Source organism: Colossoma macropomum, unplaced genomic scaffold (genome assembly GCF_904425465.1).
Source record: "Colossoma macropomum unplaced genomic scaffold, Colossoma_macropomum, whole genome shotgun sequence".
Taxonomy (NCBI): Eukaryota; Metazoa; Chordata; class Actinopteri; order Characiformes; family Serrasalmidae; genus Colossoma; species Colossoma macropomum.
In genome coordinates, this window is record NW_023495014.1 from 1014726 (window position 1) to 1034414 (window position 19689).

Consider the following 19689-nt stretch of genomic DNA (forward strand, 5'->3'; position numbering starts at 1 on the left):
CTCTGCCATTCTTAGTCCACAGTTATAGAACTGAAAATTTTACAATTATAGACTGAAACTCATCGGTTGTCATTTACAATTTGTCAGCTTTCAAGCCCATTGATCATTTGACAGTTTCTGACCACAAAACCACTGTAGACCAGATATTATTTGGGTGGTGAATCATTCTCAGCACAGCAGTGACACTGACAGGTACGAGACAGTAGCCAGGTTTCCACCCCCATATTTTTATGCTTGCAAAAAGCCTTCATAGTAACAGCAAATATAGAATAAAATGGCAAAAAATAGTTGAATAAATGGCAGAAATAAGATGGTCTCCACGCTCTTTCGTGGTAAAATATATTCATAAAATTGAAAAAAAAAGCAATGAGAAGTTTGTTTTAAAGTTTTCTTTGTAAACTCGTTCCGTGTATTTCATAAGTGTCCTAAGTATAATACAGAGTTTTATTCTCTTACTTCAAGATGATCAGGCTTACTTTTTGATTTTTTTAACAACATTTCAGTTATTCACCTAAGTTTAATTTGGCACTTAAGTACAAACTTAGTGCCACTGCTTGGTTGAGAGTGGTCCACCATCCAAAAATATCCAGCCTAGAGTGAATCTGTGGTCAGAAACTGATGAACTGATGAAAGGATAGATGATTTCATTTTAAACAAGCAATGTGGAGCTAAAAAGTAGGGGTGTCTAATAAAGTGGCAACTGAGTATAATAAAAATATAATATTACAATACTTCAAGAGGTTTAATAAGTTAGAACGTAGAATTAGTGCCACTTTTATAAAAAATGCCATCAAAACTATGAATATGATTATTTTTATTCACCATTTCAAATACTGCACTGCACTAAATCTAGTTAAGCAGGACTAATAATTGTTCATTGTTCTTTCAGAATTTTTTTTTCGTGACGTTATGTAATTTATCACGATAACATCTACTAAATTCAAGTTAGAAAATAAAGTATGCATATGTGATTGTTATTGCAGCAAAGTCGGACATGAAAAATAACTGCTTTTCTCTCTTCTTTGTGTATTGCAGCTGTTTCGGCGATGAGAAGCAGTGCCTCAGCGTTCGGGTTTGCTGTAAGTATGCTGTCCTTATGCTGCTGCTACCAAATGGCTAGTTTGATGGCTGTGACTATTAGTAAACACTGTTTCGTCTGTTTCCAGTTTGATGCCACCCTAGACGTGCTGTCCTCCATCATCGTGCTGTGGCGCTACAGTAATGCAGCAGCTGTGCACTCAGCACACAGAGAGTACATGTGAGTCCTGCTGTCGTCATGATGCTTAGAAGTGTTTGAAGTAGATTTCCTCTTTCTCCTGGGGCTGCAGAATAGGGCTTTAAGGGCGTATATCAGGGAGAACTTAATTTCCCTAACTTTTTTTAAATAAAAGAGATTGATGTGTTATGTTAAACAACACATTTACATTAACACCAACCAGCCATTAAGGACATCATTTTCCTTTTCACTCTTTGTCCATTTTACCAGCTCTGAGTACCATATAGGTGCACTTTGTAGTTCTACAGTTACAGACTGTAGTCCATCTGTTTCTCTGCATACTTTGTTAGTCCCTTTTACCCTGTTCTTCAGTGGTCAGGACCCCCATGGACCCTCACAGAGCAGGTACTATTTGGGTGGTGGATCATTCTCAGCACTGCAGTAACACTGATGTAGTGGTGGTGTGTTAGTGTGTGTTGCGCTGGTCTGAGTGGATCAGACACAGCAGTGCTGCTGGAGTTTTTAAACACTGTGTCCACTCACTGTCCACTCTATTAGACACTCCTATCTTGTCGGTCCACCTTGTAGATAGAATGTTAGAGACAGTGGCTCATCTGTTGCTGCACAGTTTTTGATGGTCATCCTCTAGTCCTTCATCTGTGGTCACAGGACGCTGCTGACTGGATATTTTTGGTTTGTGGACTATTCTCAGTCCAGCCGTGACACTGAGGTGTTTAAAACTCCAGCAGCACTGCTGTGTCTGATCCATTTACACCAGCGCAACACATAGTAACACACCTCCACCACATCAGTGTCACTACAGTGCTGAGAATGATCCACTCCCCAGATAATACCTGCTCTGTGGTGGTCCTGTGGGGGTCCTGACCATTGAAGAACAGGGTGGGCTAAAAAAGTTAGCTAACAAAAAAAGATCCAGCCCAGATTGTCTTTTCATTGAGGCCCAATACAAGGCACCCAATTCAAGCAGAGATCATTTATGTATATCAATCTTAAAAGCCCCGTTACAAAACAGCCTGTTTAACTCTAAAGATAAAGAGAGGTTAGAAAATAGTTGTGTAAAAATGAATTGTGACTGTTTTTGGTACATAAACCCACACAAACATTATAAGTAGACCTCAGGGGAAAAATAACAAAGCAGAAACATATACTACACAGGCTCTTTTAAAGAAAAATCAGCTTCTAGTTTACAGAAAACATTGGAAACTGTCAAAACTGGGTTCACAGCAGGTAATGCTTATGCTGCACTCTCAAAAAAGGCTAAATGCAGTTTATCTTACAATCTGAAAAATGATTCAGGGGCCAAAACTCATTTCTGTTTGTAGTATATTGCCTTAATTAATATGGCAAAAAAAGAACAACATGATGCTACTTGATGCATGATGTGTCCGTATTTAGTTTTATCTTGGTTATTACTGGATTTTTATAACTGGTGTAAATCAACTCTAAGTATTTTTAATGAATAACACAGTTGTTCAATCTAGTACTGATAGGATACTCAGAAAAGCTTATCATAAATGCAGCAGAACACGAGATAAAGTGTGTTATCACAAATAACATCACCACTGTGCTTCATTTGCATCCACAAGCGGAAGGCAAGTTATTCGCAATAACACATGACCTTGAGTGCTGTATTGCTATTACACAACAGTTTTGACAAATAAAGAAGAAAGTAAAGCAAAGAAGCCCCAAATATTTGATCAAATGTGCTTTTATATTGTCAATCCCTTCCACCAAAAAAGTAGTATTCTTTTGTGTTCTGGACAGCTCAGCTTTTTCACTACCTGCCAGATTAACCTGGATGTCATTTTGTTCCAGTTCAGTCTGCAAAGCATTTCACAGGCCATCTTGTTTGTTTAAATGTATTCCGTCCATTTCTGGCTTGGTTTATTTGTTCTGCCATCACAGCTGCCGACTGAAAAGCTTCCTTAGAGGCAGTGACAAATGTTCAGAATTTGGTGCAGGCCTGCTGTCACACTCTGTTTCAGAATCTGACCAAACGGGCTGAAGATATTATACCTTATATTTCTTCTAAATTATCTTATACATTATCTTATACATTATGCTGTAGAAGTTATCTAAAGCGTCCATGTTCTGTTTTTTAAATATGCCAAAGTAGAAACCTAGAAACGTGAGTCGTTGCTTAGCACCTAGTGCTCAGTGAAAAATTATTATTGTGAAAAATTTGCTGTCTTCACAAATAACAGCACAGGTAGAACACCAGCCAATCAGATTGTGCTGTCAGAACTAACTGTTGTAAAGACGAGAAATTTATCACAATAAGAGCAACATAATGTTATATTGCCCTCCCCTACCTTCACGCAGTTTTGGATTACAATGAAGACACGATGGCTTAACAATACCGGCAAATGCATGTAATAATGTAGAGTTGTGCTTCAGGGTCCCTTTTTACCCGTCAAGCCCTCTTAGTAAATGAGAATCTGTTTGTTATCCAATATCCTTGCTGGATGAATGAATAAAATAAATAAATAAATAAATAGCTGAACAGATGAATGTCTGCACTGAACAAACATTAGCCAACTGAAGACATTTCAGCATTATATAAAATGCGGTTTACAATAAAGCAAGAGCATACTGATATTGGCTAGAGGCATTTAATTGGATTCAACATATATTATGATGAATACCAGTTATTACTGCCACAAAGTGTTTTTAGGGTGCTTATTTTTTTAGTTATGTTATCGTCAAGCAGACTTGGAGGCAGTTAGATTTGCCCAGTCAGCAGGAGATGTAGATTGACAAATGTTCCTGTGATTCAGCCTTTAAGGGTGTGCAGTGTTATGCACGTGCATATGTCATGATGTGTCGGCTGATGTTCGTAGTGTATAATTAACCTAGTTCAGGATGTGTATTTGTGTGGATAGCATTCAAAAGAGTTGAATCACTTGTTAATTTAATCATGGATAATTCTTGGTATTTTACATACATGTTTTTTATCGTTGGCTGTTTTTATTGTTTATTTATTTCCATTTTTAGATTTCTTCAGTATCCAGAGCTCACATTGCATGGGCTTAGTGAACACACTTGCACCAGTATTTTTTATTAGTCAAAGCAATATAAGTAACATTATTTGCTCTTTAATAGACCAAACTGGAATTTTACATTAACCCTAAAGCAAAAATGTGGTTTAAACTTCATTAAATCCAATTAAGTGCTACATTAAAAGTAAAGCCATTGGCTCATTAGGCATTGAATCATGCTGTGACATTTTCGTATACGTGTAGCAGCAGCATTTAAATACAGTGCAAGTGCACTTAACTGCCTCATTTTTTATGTCATAAAATTGCCAAATAAAAATAATAAATTATTATTAAATAGACACCTAACTAAATGTTTAGATGTTGTGGTCAATATTTCGACTATTTTTGGAACAAGTAAATAATAAATAATACATAGTAGAAATATTTTTTTGCCAATATTTTTGCCAATATTTTGCTTTGAGTTTTGACTTTTGAAATAAGAGGCATGCTGTAGCTCCTTTCATTATTCTGGACACAATTCATTTTTTGTGTAGTGCATTACAATAATCACAGTTAAGGGGTATTATTAGGCACATGAAGCAGAGTGAAACCCCACAATACCCATGATAAGATCACTGAAACATGTGGTCTCAAGTAGCTTATTGCTTTTATAAAACTACAGACAACATAAAATAAGATAAAATACACAATATTTCAATAAATCATTTAAGTTTAATTATTAATAATATTTGTGATAAATAATTATTCTGCCAAGAAATGTAGTTTCTTTAGATTGTTATTGTTGCCAAAGCAAACACTTTAACATTTCCCATAACAAAATTTTGCAGATTTGACCATGAAGTGAGTAGCGCTGAGATTTTTAGTTAATGCTATGTATGTAACTTGCCATGAAGTGTAGGCAGTACAGTATGAACATGTCCATTATTGAGGAAGATGTTCAGTTCCATCATCCCTCAAAGGAGTTTAGTAACACTGATATTTATGGCCAGCTTGTCACATTGATTTATCAGTCTACTCAGGCTTTAGCAAGAGCTTTAGTATTTATAAAGAAGCTGCTTATCGAGTTCTTCTTTGGAGTCTGTCTTTACACGCTGTGCATTAATTTTAAAGTTGTTAATAAACAATCATGGGTGTTTCTTTTAAACATGGAATATATTTAGTTTAGTAGCTAAGTATTCTAAAAATTGAAACCTTAACTGTATTCTGAATGCTGCCTTTACAAAATGTAACAGACTGAATACAGATATACAGATTTCATAACTTTGTGCTATTCAGGAAGGAGGTAGCTGTTAGAGATTTAGCCTGGGTTTGATGGTACTTGAGGCAAAACTAAAACACAGACATTTGAAATGTGTAAGGCATTGCACTGACAATCTTTACTTTTTATATTGCAGTATTAGTAATTAATTTAATTCAAAGACCGTGACTTTAATGGAGTTGTTTAGCCTGTTATCTAGCTGTTCAGCCTGGTTCTAAAAAGGAATAAGTTGTCCTCCTTCAGTTTAAACAAAACTGAGTTCTTATTTCATCTATACACTTGGTGGTCCATGCGAGCAGCATTACAGTCAGGAGTCCAAGAATTCAGTTCTGCTCACTTTACTCTCTCTTTCTTGGTTTTTAAACCGCTTATGCTTTTTTCTCTTGCTTTTGCTGTGAAAGTGTGAGAAAAGCTGGAGCAACTCAGATGCTAAAAGGCTAGTCTGCTGACATTTGCTTCACCTTAACTATGTCTTAAAAATAAAAAAAATAAACACATAAAAATGAAGCATTCAGAAGTTAATGAATTGTTTCAGAAACTACAAAAAATACACATTAGAGTCTGACGCCATGTTTGTTTTGGAATGCCCGCTTTTCATGATCCAATCAAATCCTGAAGAAAAAAAATTTGGCTCATCCACAATTATTTCCCACCTAAATATCCTATTTCACTCTGAAATACGTCACGTTAAGGAAAAAACTTTGAACCGCGATTATCTGTTTCATAATTATTTTAAACCTGTCAGGACGCACTAGCATATCACTATCATTTCATACATGTATCTGCAACCAAATCATACTATTGAAAACACTGTGTGAGTTTACATGTACTTAATACTCTGATAACTGCAGAAAATCAGATTTTGTCAGTAGTCTGATCAACGTGTTTACATGCACTTAAGTAATCAGACAATGGAAGACTCTGGGTCTACACGATGTAAACGTAATGTAAAACTCAAACTTCATGCTACGACTAAATCATCACCAGTTTACCTGAATATGAACATACATCATCAAGAAGATGAAGAATATTTTACCCTTCATTTCATCAAGCATGTGTTTGGTTTCAGTGTTGCTCCAAAAGTGTTTTGCTGCCATGTCTTGGCAACGCTGCTCGCTTATCTCGCTTGAGAAGTCTGAAAGAAATAAGAGTAGGAGTTTACATGCACTGAGAAATTGGATTACTGAGCTAAAACCCAACTCTCTTTATCGTTTTTATTAATCAGATTTCTAGACCTTCTGAGTATGCTGTTTACATGACCGTTTGAATAATCAAATAACTGCAGAAATCTGATTATACTCGGATTATTTAGTGCATGTAAATGCACTCATTGATTCCAAACTTTTGGACTGGGATTCCTTTGTCCTGTAGTTTATGTAAACCCATTTCACACGAAGTATTTTGTGAAATCTGGCAGTATTGTATGACAGTATTGTAGTGCATCAGTCCAGTTTCCCACTCTGCTGTAAGAAGCTGAGCTGTGGTGGAGGAGAGCCAGCCAGCAGGTCTCGAGAGACTCTGTTGAGGAAGCAGGATCCGGGCTTCAGGGTCGGAGAGCGTCCATTAGATAGGCTTGCACTGTGCTGTGGTGCGTTATCAGTGCTGGGGGAGAGAATAGTGATGGCTAAAGGTCAGCAAGGCTTTGTGTGCCATGTGAAAGGCAGAAAAGTGCAGGACAAGCAAGGAGAGAGCGAAGGCAAAAGAGAGAGAGGAGTTGAGATGTGCTACTGACTGGAGGAAGTGATAGAGACATACTTGGGGGAGGTGATAGCACTGATTTTCTTTTCAATCCAAGAACAAATCATTCAGAAATATCCTGATACCAACTCTGGCACTTTAAAAAGTTTTCTTATACGTAAAAAGAGAAATGCTTGTGATTTCTGCAGTGAAAATGGAACAACTGAATATAATGTCATTTCCAGTTTTTCCAGTATCTCCAGTATTTAGTATGTCCACTCTTTGCCTTTATTACACCTTCCATACTTTTTGGGTAGCTTACTTCTAGTTTTTCAAAGAAATTTGCAGGGATATTTTTCCACACCTCTAAAGTTCAGTCTTGGAAGTTGGTTGCATTTTCACAACCCAAGTGATCCCAAACACACACTGTTATATAGAGGTCAGTCCATTGCTCTGATAACACCAGCAGCTTCATTGTTTAATATGCAAATTTACTCCTTTTTCTCATTAATGGCTTCTTGCTACACATCCTTTCAGACACAGTGTTGAGTTGTCCGCTCACAGTGGAAGGATGGACAGAAACACCTGTGGATGTTTTCAGATCTGAAGCAAGAGTGTGGCTTGATTTTCTCCTCTCTCTCTAAGATGAAAGCTGCTGTTTATTTGATAGGGACATACTTCATGGCCATTTCAACTGGAAAATAAAAAAAATAAAGGATGGTCTCTGAGTTTTGCACAGTACTGTTATTATTGTAAAATTGTTCTCCTCAAGAAATTAAAAATAAAGGTATTAAACGATTAAAATAGCATGAGGCCTGTCATTATATTCCTGGATAAAGTCTATGTGTATTTTCTTATCCTACACATAATTTGCTACAATCTTTTTCACTTTCTTCAGTGTCAGATACATAGAGATGGTAGTATAAACCCACACTCAAGTGCAGTGTTACTTCTATAAAAATAATAAGTAAAGAAGTAAACGTAGCCTAGCACAAACTGAGTAGGAGTAAAACAGTATGAGGTCAAAAAACAACTACAGCACTGATGTCCCTGTAGAACTGCAGTGGAACTCTTTAGTACATCCAGCATCTATCAGCAAAGGAACTGAAGTTCCTGTGGTGTTAGGTTTTTCTCTTTTGGTTCTCCAAAACCCTCCAAACTAAGCAAAGGCAGTACAGACCAGGTGCGGAACCAACAGAACAGAATGAAATTAAACCCCAACAGAGAATTTGTAGCTTAAAGTGACTTAAGTACTTCAGTACCTGTCTGTGTAGAGATGTCTTTCTATTTTTGCTAATTGAGTATCCGCAAGAGGATATTCGGTTAACCAGTGGGGGGAAGAAACGCTAAACAAAACAATGAAAACAAACAACTTCATGCAAATTCAACACAGGGCCTAATTTTTTAGGTTATAACCTGTTAGAAGGCTTTCCAAATTCAGGCCTCATCCACATGAACCTGTTTCATTACAAAATTACATTATCAGCATAACAATCGGAGCAAACAGTAGAATCTTTGCATGAATTGTGTTTGTCCCCTTTCGCTTTAATGACCGTGTGCACTCAAGCTGGCACAGACTCCGGTCACTAACAGCGACAAAAGCCTCTGTGAGTAGATCAGATCCACCTGAAAGTCATCTGAACGTGAGCTTCAATAGAAGGAATAAAACTAAAAAAATAATCTGTACAAAGGCCTTAACATGGTCAGTATGGTGAGTGATACACATTTGAATAAGTTTGAATCATGATCTAGAATCGTAAACATTTCTTTTTTTTTATTTTATTTGTCATAACTTTCCTTTGTTTCCATTTATTGAAAATGTTCTGCTGTTTATTTCCAAGATTCAGTGAAAACAATCCCAGATTTTCAGTGTGGTCTCAGTTGTTTGGAGCCCACTGTCAATAAGAACGATTTTTTGCTTTTCTACATCATTTGAGGATGGCAGCTGTCCTTTATATTGTGCAAACATTTCAAGATTAATAAACTGATAGAAATGCTCCAAAATTGCTTGGAATAACCTTAACTTACATTGAAAGGAAAGAATGTTTTGCCCTCTCCTGTAAACTTAACATTTTGAATATACTTATTTTTCTTGGGACAGCGATGATATAATGGAGCATCCTAGTTTACTCTTAATAATTTACTCTTTTCAACATTCCATGACTATTCAAATACTCTGAGTCATCCTAGTATCAACATGTTAGTTCAGCTAGAGCAGTTAGCCTAGTTATTCTAAGAGCCACAGTATAGCTGTTCGGAGGCTGCTTTTGAAGGCCGATTGCATCACAGTGGCGTGACTAGGCTGTCCCATTTTGAAGCCTCCTTCATATCTCAAATTTCTCAAATTTATTTATATAGCGCCTTTTACAACAGATGTTGTCACAAAGCAGCTTTACAAAGAATCCGGGGGACATAGAGGGACATAGTTAGAAAAACAAATTAACCAAAAGCTCGACTAAACAGGTAGGTTTTTAGCCTGGTGAGGCCTGAAGCCGGACTGAAATTTTTCATATATATTACTCCTATGCAGATGGGAACATAATTGTTTTGCCACTGCTTTCTCTAAAATTTTTGATAAAAAGGGAAGATTTGAAATAGGTCTATAGTTTGATAGCTCAGAGGGGTCAAGACTAGGTTTCTTTATTAAGGGTTTAATTACACCTAATTTAAGAGATTTTGGAACATACCCGAGGCTGAGAGAAGAGTTTATTATAATTAGAAAGGGCTTAGTTATTTCTGGCAAAACATCTTTAAGTAAACCTGTAGGAATAGGATCTAGCATACAAGTTGTTGTTTTTGTAGATGAAATAATTTGGACAAGCTCTGTTTGTTGGAGTAAAGTAAAAGACTCCAGCGTCTCTGTAGTGGTTATACTGCACTCTAGATCTAGATTAGGTTTATAGGACACTGCACTGCAATGCAATATGGCTGAGAAATGAGTCCTTCTTTAGTATTGGGTAACTGAGGCAAATAGCTAATGATACAAACGTAAAAAAAAAACAATCTCATCAGTCGCCGGCAGTGAAGCATCTCCATCTCTAATGAATGAAAAAAATAAAAAACTAAAATCAGTTTCTGGCTCCATCTTTAAAGAACTTTAAAAAACCTTCAAAGGAGCAGTGTTCCGTGATACAACGGTAAGAACGAGAACAGCGGTGCTGTGACACAAACAGGAAATCCGCTGTAGAGCAGATCGTCTCATTTCTACACAGCCTTTGAAGGATGCAGCCCCTGAATTGGGACACACTGCATCTCAGCCTTTCTAGGCCAGAGACAAATTCAACGCAAGTACGCAAACGTAAATGACAGCATTCGACCAATGCGTTACAAACGCATAGCCATTCTGTACAAACTCACCATGTGTTCTTATGTTACTGTGGCAGTTAAAACACTCAGTGCTCAAGGGGGCGATAGAGGACAAATCGAAGCTACTGTTATTCCAGCAGCCTCAGAGGCCAAACATGGACAGTGGAGGAGAGTGATCTGCTTTACCTGTTCTGTTTGAATAGAAAGGCGATAATGTATCGTTTATGTTTATGTTTATGTAAGTGAACCATTTTTGCATGACACTCATCTGCTTGTCTGCTGTGTCAGTTGAGAAAGCACACTGGCAGTACAAGGCCGCTTGGCCAGGCTTGGCTTTCGTAGTAGCACCCTTGCTGTAAAACTTGGAATGTAGCTCAAAGGCTATGTTCACACAGCAACGTGGCCCAAATCTAATTGTGACCTGTATGTGACATTAGTGTGAACAGATCACACCCCTAAACTGACCCGCATGCGCCAAAGAGCAATGCTTCATGTTGCTTCATGTGGCTCATCCAGAGGTCAACAATCACGACTGCCAACAAACGCCAGTCACTCCCGGAGGTTTCAGTTTCATCTTCACCAGCGTCACAGGAGCCATCATGAAGCTTCATTGACTGACAGCTGGGCGCATCACTCAGAATGTGTTCGAGCTTGCCGTAAAAAGGCCACGGTCAATTCTTTGGTTTGCGTCCTTGGGTTCTTTAAAGTTTGCTTTCACACTTTTAACTGTTCTTTGACGCTGCAGCCTCGTTCTCTTACGGCCACGTTCGGCCGGTTCTTTCGGAATATCTTTGAACATGGAGGGGTTTTAGATAAGTCTGTTTTTGCACAATTGTACAAAAAAGTTGGATTGACATAAAAGTCGAATGAACTCAATGCAGTCACATTGCCACAAATCGGATACATATCGGATTTCAGTACCACATATGAAAGCGTCTCAAAACGGAAATGAAAATGTCAGATTGATTATGTTTTTTGCTGTTCACACTGAGACACAGACACACATCTCTGTCACATATGAAGAAAAAGATCAGATTTGAGCCACTTTTACCTGCTGTGTGAACATAGCCATATTTTCTGGTAGCAATCACTTGCAAATATGAGCAAAATTAACACATTTTACAGCCTCGTTGACACTTAAAGTTACCATTTTGCTGAATTGTTAGCCTGTTTATTTTCTATGTTTTCCCGTCAGTATTCGGATACTGGCACCAGCTTAACTCAGTACTCGCACATCCCTAACTGAGCATTAACACATACACACATTGGTCTAAGCGTGGTCTTTGCTGTCTCATAAGAGAAGCTGTTGTGATGCAGACTGTTGGGGGAGCAGGGTGACGTCATGGTGCACGCTGCTGTGTTCAGCTGGGAGAGAGAGAGAGAGAGAGAAAGCAGAGACAGGTGAGGCTGAGAGTGCAGTGTACTTCAGTATCCCTTAGAGACCCACACTGAAGAAAGCGCTGCTTTATTGGCAGAGCTGAAAGCCGGTAGTAGAGTTGAACGTTCTCCAGCCTTTCCCTGCCTCTGGTTACAGCTCCGCTTAAGCAGCGCTGCTGCCAGAACCTTCATTTCTGCTCAGCTCCAGCCGTCAAAGCACCAAGAGTCTACAAGAGCAGAAAGAGTAGAAACAGATGGGCAGAGAGAAGGAGATAAAGGGGGGGAGAGAGAGAGAGAGAGAGAGAGAGAGAACCTGGCACTGAGAAAGGCACAGTGCAGCTTTGTGAGTGTGCAGCTCGTTTGAACAGCCTCTAATGAGAAAAGCAGGTTGTCCGTGTCACTCGCTTCGTTAGCCAGCAGATCCAGCACCCACAGTCTCTCTCTCTCACACACACACACACAGTCTCACACACACACATTCAAGACAGAAAGAAGTGGAGGTGAACAAGTGAGTAAAAAAGGAGGGGAAGATGGAACGTTGGAGAGAGGATAAGGGAACGAAGATGAGGCAGCGAGGATAAGACTGCACTCATAAAAGCTGCACCCGTGATTTGTCCTTAGGGTCTACTCTTGTTTATATTTAAACTGGATCAGGCAGTGATTGGGCTCTAGTCTGTCTTACATCCTTTCAGATTTTTTGCGTGCTCTGTTCTGTATCAGTTTGGTTTCTAACATTTTGTTGTGCACGTGTCTGTCTGCATGAGGTTCTCTGCTAAATGAATAAATGTAAAGCAGTTGAGGCAGTACAGATGAAATAGTGTGGTTGGAGAATGAGGTAGTGAAGGTGAGGCAGTGTCAATGAAATAAGGAGGATGAGGTATTGAGGGTGAGGCAGTGTGGATGAAATAAGGAGGATGAGGCAGTGTGGATGAAATAGGGAGGATGAGGCAGAGAGGGTGAATTAGAGGGGATAAGGCAGTGAGGGTGAAATAGGGAGGATGAGGCAGTGTGAAAGAAATAAGAAGGACGAGGCAGTGTGGACGAAATAGGAAGGATGAAGCAGAGGGGGTGAGGCAGTGTGGATGAAATAAGAAGGATAAGGCAGTGAGGGTGAGGTAGTGTGAATGAAATAAGGAGGAAGGGGCAGTGTGGATGAAATACGTAGGATGAGGCAGTGAGGGTGAGGCATTGGGATTGAAATAGGGAGTTTGAGGCGATATAGATGAAATAAGGAGCATGAGGCAGTGAAGGTGAGACAATGGATGAAATAGGGTGGATGAGGCAGTGAGGGTGAGGCAGTATGGATGAAATAAGAAGGATGAGGCAGTGAAGTTGCAGCAAAATCAACATTTTAAATCGACACTCACTGCTGACACCAGTGTAGAATGGGACAGTGTTCAGAAATCATCTAGGATCAGTTTCTGTGACTGAGATCAGAATCATGGGAGGAATCTAACTTCAGAGTCAACAGCCGTACTCAGAGATGCTTTGTGAATCTGAGCCCTGATCTCTCTGCACACTGCGCGAGTGTAACTGATGATGACGTGAATCACACAGATGATTAATGATGACAGAGTCAGCCCTGCAGTGGCTGCTGCTCATTGATTATTCTACTGATTGCTCAGGAGAACCTGTGATCTGTCAGACTGAGAGAAGCTGTGACTGATCAGTTTTGGTTGTGGGCTAAACTTTTAGACGAGTTTCTTTTTGTCTAAAACTCACAAATACTTTCAGCTGGTGAGGAAACTGAAGTGGTTAAGGTGTGTGGCTTCTGGTTACATCAGCAGCTGGTAGAAGACATTGTCCTGCCTAGAAGCAGATGTCTACATTTCTGCCTTATGGTCTTGAATTTTTATATTTGCTGGGATTCTAGCCTACAGGAGAGCTGTCATTTATATGGCCAGCCGTGTTGCAGATCGTTGGCTAGTGGCTAGGGGCTGTTGTTGCTAACTGTTGGGTCACCATGGCACGCCAGGAGCTGCAAAAGATTACAAGACTCAAAGAAAAAGGAATAAAAAGCAGACTGTGTTTTCAGTTTAGTTGATATGAATGGTAAAGCCTTTATGTGAAGCACTTAAAACAGTTGATGCAACCCAAAAGAACTGGGTAAGAGGTATTACAGCTGAAGAGAGAGAAAGAGAGAGAGATGATGTTCTGAGACCACCTGTTGTTTAGTTAATTTCCAGTCAAAACATCTTGGCCAAGAGCCTAAACAAGAGCCAGTATGAGAATGGCATCCAAGCTTCATGCTGCCTCTCGTGGATGCCTGACACAATGTCCATTAACCCTTTAAAATCAGGCTTATTACATACTAAGGCTTATTATTCAGTAACTACAAGGACTCCAATGCATACTGGTTGAGATATTCTTAAATTATGGAAGTGTGTAATAAAACTTTGGGCCCTGGCTTTTTTAAGGGTTAAGTGCACATTATTCAGGAGTTATTTCTGTGGAGATTAGATGCAGGATAATTCACTTGCATATAGAAGCCTAAGTCAAATGGAAATAAATTAAATAGCAATAGTTTCTAAAGCTGGATTTTAAAAAATGATTAAAAGAGACAGGATATAGATATAATGGGACTCTTAATAGCCACGCAAGACCTGGCAGACCACCAAAACTGTCAGTTAAACAGTAGTTAAAGCTTTCATCTTTGAGGGAGAGGAGAAAATGAAGCTGTATTCTTGCTAGTCAGGAAAGAAGCTGCTTGTGTTCTCAGAACAATGGACTGACCAGCCAATATCACTCAATATATTTGGTATTACTGTGATCATGAAAAGCAGAAAATGCAACCAACTTCTAAGACTGAACTTTAGAGGTGTGGAAAAATATTTCTTTCAAACTAGTCTCCTGGAAAAAAAGAGAATCTGTAATGAAGGCAAAGGGTTGACACGCTAAATACCGAAAACAATTCTATTTAGCTGATAAAGCTGTTAAAATGTTTTCTGCTTCTTTTCCTGACGGTAAAAATAACTCCATAGCCATTTTAAATGGGAGTTATATAAATGAAAGGTGGTCTCTGACTTTTGCACAATACTGTATGTGCCAGTGGAATCTTACAGAAAGAAACCTTTGGCTTTTCTGCACTGCCCCAGCTTTACCGAGGCCGAGACGTCCTCTGAACAACCAGACAGTGTAAACAGATCACTCACAGTCGAACCATGCACGACCAGACAAGCACACACACACACACACACACAGAGCATTTCTACAGCAGTAATGGAGCTCTACTGTCCTGCTTTCATTTAATCCGAGTCGAAAATTCTTCTGAGACACTCGCTGGCAGCAGGCGTGTGCGTGCGTGGGTGGGAGTCTGTGTGTGTGTGTGTGTGTATGTGTGTATGTGTGTGTGTTTTGTTAATGAGAGGACCACACCAGCAGTGGCGTAGAGGGTGAAGCTCACCAAGCTAATTATCTTCCTGGCAGTACCGCAGTGAGGATGGACCCAAGATATAACCAGTCCCAAGTAAATCTGACCATTTAATCAGCATGCAGTTCTTGTAGTTAGAGCTGCAAATAAGGAGTATTTTGATATTCAGATATTGTTGTGAATTAATCGACTAATTATTGATTAATTGGCTTAAATGTGGCCTGTAAATGTGAGGAGCTGTAACAGTAAGATGTTTGGCAATGTTTTGACAAACTAAGGTGCTGTTCACCAAGAACTTAGTTACCAACATGTGGCGCTTTGTTTAAGCTGCCCATACATTTGAGCCACAGTGAGTATTAAGCAATGGCTAAAAATAAGTGAAATAATAATAAATATAGATTAACGTTGTAGCTCTTCAGACTGCAGCATCATTTAACCGGTTCAACAATTTAACATGTTAGTTCACTAGACGAGTTATGTGTGAACAGGTTTCCAGGATGTTTTTCACATGAAACTGTGTTTACAAAATTGTAAAGTTGCATTTCAAGCTAATAAACCAGCTGCTAAGTAATGTAAGTTTACATCGAAATGCATTTCTTATGTAATTTGCTGTTAAATTGGTACAGTTTTGACCAGGAGGATCTAAAGAGGCAGTGTGGATGAAATAAGGAAGATGAGGCAGCGAAGGTGAGGCAGTGTGGATAAAATAAGGAAGATGAGGCAGCGAGGGTGAGGCAGTGTGGATGAAATAAGGTAGATGAGGCAGTGAAGGTGAGGCAGTGTGGAAGAAATAAGGAAGATGAGGCAGTGAGGACGAGGCAGTGTGGATGAAATAAGGAAGATGAGGCAGTGTGAAGGAAATACGGAAGATGAGGCAGTGAAAGTGAGGCAGTGTGGATAATATAAGGAAGATGAGGCTGCGAGGGGGAGGCAGTGTGGATGAAATAAGGAGTATGAGGCAGTGAAGGTGAGGCAATGTGGATGAAATAGGGTGGATGAGGCAGTGTGGATAAAAAAGGAAGGAGAAGGCAGCGATGGTGAGGCAGTGTGGATAAAATAGGGAAGATAAGACACCTTCACTGCCTCATCCTCCTTATTTTATCCTCACTGCCTCATTCTAACTATTTCATCATCCCTGCCTTATCCTCATTGGATCATTCTCTTTATTCTTTACCGCCTCATCCTTATTGCCTCATTCTCTCTATTTAATCCTCATTGTCTCATCCTCCGTAGTAAAAAGGGAACAGCTTGTATATCTGGGCTCATTTCAGTAATTAAATTCTATTAAATTCAGTACAGCTGTATTTGTATAGTGCTTTTTACAACATTGTCCCAAAGCAGCTATCCAGGTCTAAACCCCTAATGAGCGACTCTGAGGGAGACAGTGTCAGAAAAATAGCATGAGGAAGAAATACTGAGCACAAACTAGGCCTTTTTTCCGCTGTAGTGCCAACCATTTAGGCTTTTTCACATTTTCGCATTTTACCCAAGTGTTCGAGTTTAAAGCACAAACAGTCTTACCTCAGTTTCGATGGCTTCTCAGGTAGTTTGTGCAATTAGGGGGAACAAAGGAGCAAACTTTCTCATACAGAAGAAAAGGATGAGTCACCGCTGCTGACTAACATTACACTGAAAACAGTTTGTGCTTTGAAGTTGGTGCTGCAGCTGCTCTCAGTGAAACAGTTTCATGCTCCCCCTTAAAAACTGTAGGCATTAGAGAGACCAAATGCTCGACAGTAAGTAGATTTCAGGTCACTGGAGTCGGTGGTTGTGGAAAACGTCTACAGTGGCTTTATGGACCATGACAACGTGGTACCGGTATGTGTGCTTGTTTACCTTTTTGCCAACTAGTTTATTGTTAGCAAGCTGTTTAACATCCCCAGCTAACATGGCTAATCTAGGTTTTTGGTTATGGTTATTTTCACCTGTCCATCATTTCATCACCCTGTAGATGTTAAGCTAGTTGACGTTACTGTATCCTGATAGATGTGAAGGAATTCTTCCATGAAGAATCCTTTATATAGCTTGGACTCCCACGTTGTTATGTCATTGGTGTTCTCCAACAATTCTGGACATGTCCTCGAATTTCAGTCTTGGCCACTATGATAAAGATTAAGTGAAGTGAATGATACGCACACCAGTATTTCTGAGGGGATTTTCTGGGTGATGTTTGTGACGTTAACAACAGAGATCTGTATGATATATGAGTATGAGTGGTAACCTGACCAGTGCGCTTCAGTCAGATGCCAGAAATGGAAAACAGCTATATATACAGCTAATATATTGTCGCTGTACAAAAAAATAAAAACATTTATCTCCATTTTTGTTGTTTTTTATTACTTGAACATGGTGGCTGTCCTTTATATTGTGTAAAAAATCTGTTGTCCCCTTTTTGTTATATTACCTACAATAATGAATCATACATTAGATATTGGCTGACAAATATAAATGTCCTATAAATATAGAATGTAGCTGTACTATGATCCAGTCCAGTCCAGTACATAAATTCAGTATTGTTCACTATTCATAATTAGGGTTTGGACATTGACACTGTTCTTATTCAACCCCTGCTTTTGTTAAACCTTTAAATGGCCAGGACCCACTGTTTTTCTATAACCTAAGAATAGCTCAGCCAGTTTGCTTAGTTACTGAATAATAAGCTTTAGTATGTAATATGCCTGGGATTTTAAGGGTTAATAGTTTTGCACATGCTAGAAATTTTGCACATTCAAATAACTTGCGAGAATGAAGGCCTGTTGATATAATCTCTGGATAAGATTTCTGCAAAGAACAGTATAAATATAAAACTGTTTACTGCAGTTTTTCATGTGAAAGTTCATGTGTTGACTTTAACTGAGTGCCAACTACTGCATGAACTCCTAACCTGTTTCTTTAAGTGCTGAACCTGCCTTACACTAACACTGAACTTCTCACCTACCATGTTCTCATATTTAACACAATCAGTCTGCAGGATCTTTTTTTCTGATGGTTTGTTGTCAGACATTTAGCATTAATCATTGACTTATCTTGTGGATCTTTCCTCTGCATGGCCTGAGAGCCTCTGTTTAATTTTCTTTGGAAACATATGCTACTTCTATGATAACACCGCTATCTGGCACAGACTAGGAGTTCTTCTTTTGAGTCTTGGGCCTCTTTTCCTAATCATAACCCTAACATTGTTAATAATCAACTTGTATTGTTTGTTTGTTCAAAGTGTAGTTTTTGTTACCAGCGTTTGTAGATAAGCTTTCGGGGACCATCAAAATGAAGTGTGGTCAATATGATAAATGCATCGCAGAACTTGTTAAAGCTGATATTTTTAAGAAGGCAAGGCATTTAAGGCCACACTGTCCTGTTATGTGGAAGCAGGTTTACATGGCATTATTCTAATGCAGGTATAATAATTCAATACATTGCTAATATTGAATTTCTATGGTTAAGTTCTAACTAAGCCCATTTATTTTAGATCCACAATTATATCAGCCATTATATCAGTAGCAGCTCAGATGGCAAAGCCAGTGAGCTGAGGCTCTGACCTTTTGAAGACAGGCTTCTGGTAGAACCCATTCAATTTAAGCCCTAATCACGGTGTCAGTATGTTGAGCACAGCCCTCCTGTGCCTCCATCAACTGCAGTAAAGCTTCCCCTGTAAAACAGCGCAAAGCTTGCTTACTATAGATTCTCTAAGAACAGAATGCTTTCCTTTCGTCCATTTAAGGGCCAGGATGCGGTATTTGTCCTAAGCCACCTGCACATGTACGTGTTAATTTGTATTCCACCAACTTTAATTGCGAAGCGGCAGAGCAGATGCGCTGTTCCATCATTGATGACTCTGGGGATGCCAGAGAGGATGTGAGCGACCTGGTTGCTATGGTGACCTTGCTTTTCTTTATCTGTGGATAAAGTGAAAGAGACAGTGCGAGAGGAGATGGTACACGTAAGGGGGTTTTGGAGGAGGCTAACAAAGACCAGTCTGGGTGATGCTAATGACGGTAACGATGGAGATCTGTATGATGTAGTGCTGGTGACTTTTGTTTGAGCATTTCATGACCAGGACTTGCTGACCACATACCGTACAGCAGTCTTACTCAAAATAAATAGAGCTTGAATTATTTAGTGGGAATGTTTTGAAGAAAAATATCGAATTATGGTAATTTAAATGTGATTATTTTCTATAAATTAAGCCTCAGGCTTGAAAGCTGAAAGTACATTGCCAGACTGCCAGTTCTGCATTATTAGGTTAAATTTCCCAACTTAAAACTTAAGACAATGTTGATAATAGGGGATATAAGTAAAATTACAAATTTTGTTTTTTTACTGATGTTAGGATCTGGTCACGTTCTGAATATAACTTTATAAATGTTTGTCGATCTCAGATTGGGTTACAGTTTTGAGACTGACATTTGTCATTGGGATTATAAAGTTTAATCCAGTCGCTGGTTGAGTTTCCACAGAATTTTGTTGG

The 19689-nt window shown here is 39.0% G+C and overlaps 1 protein-coding gene across 1 annotated transcript in view; it reads left to right on the top strand.

The window, feature by feature from the left end:
* Nucleotides 1-19689, top strand: part of tmem163b (transmembrane protein 163b) — a 77874-nt gene that overhangs the window by 35396 nt on the left and 22789 nt on the right. The window contains exons 3-4 of the mRNA XM_036561097.1: nucleotides 1036-1079; nucleotides 1167-1258. Of these exons, the coding sequence (XP_036416990.1) occupies nucleotides 1036-1079; nucleotides 1167-1258 (136 nt within the window). The remainder of the gene's footprint in view (nucleotides 1-1035; nucleotides 1080-1166; nucleotides 1259-19689) is intronic.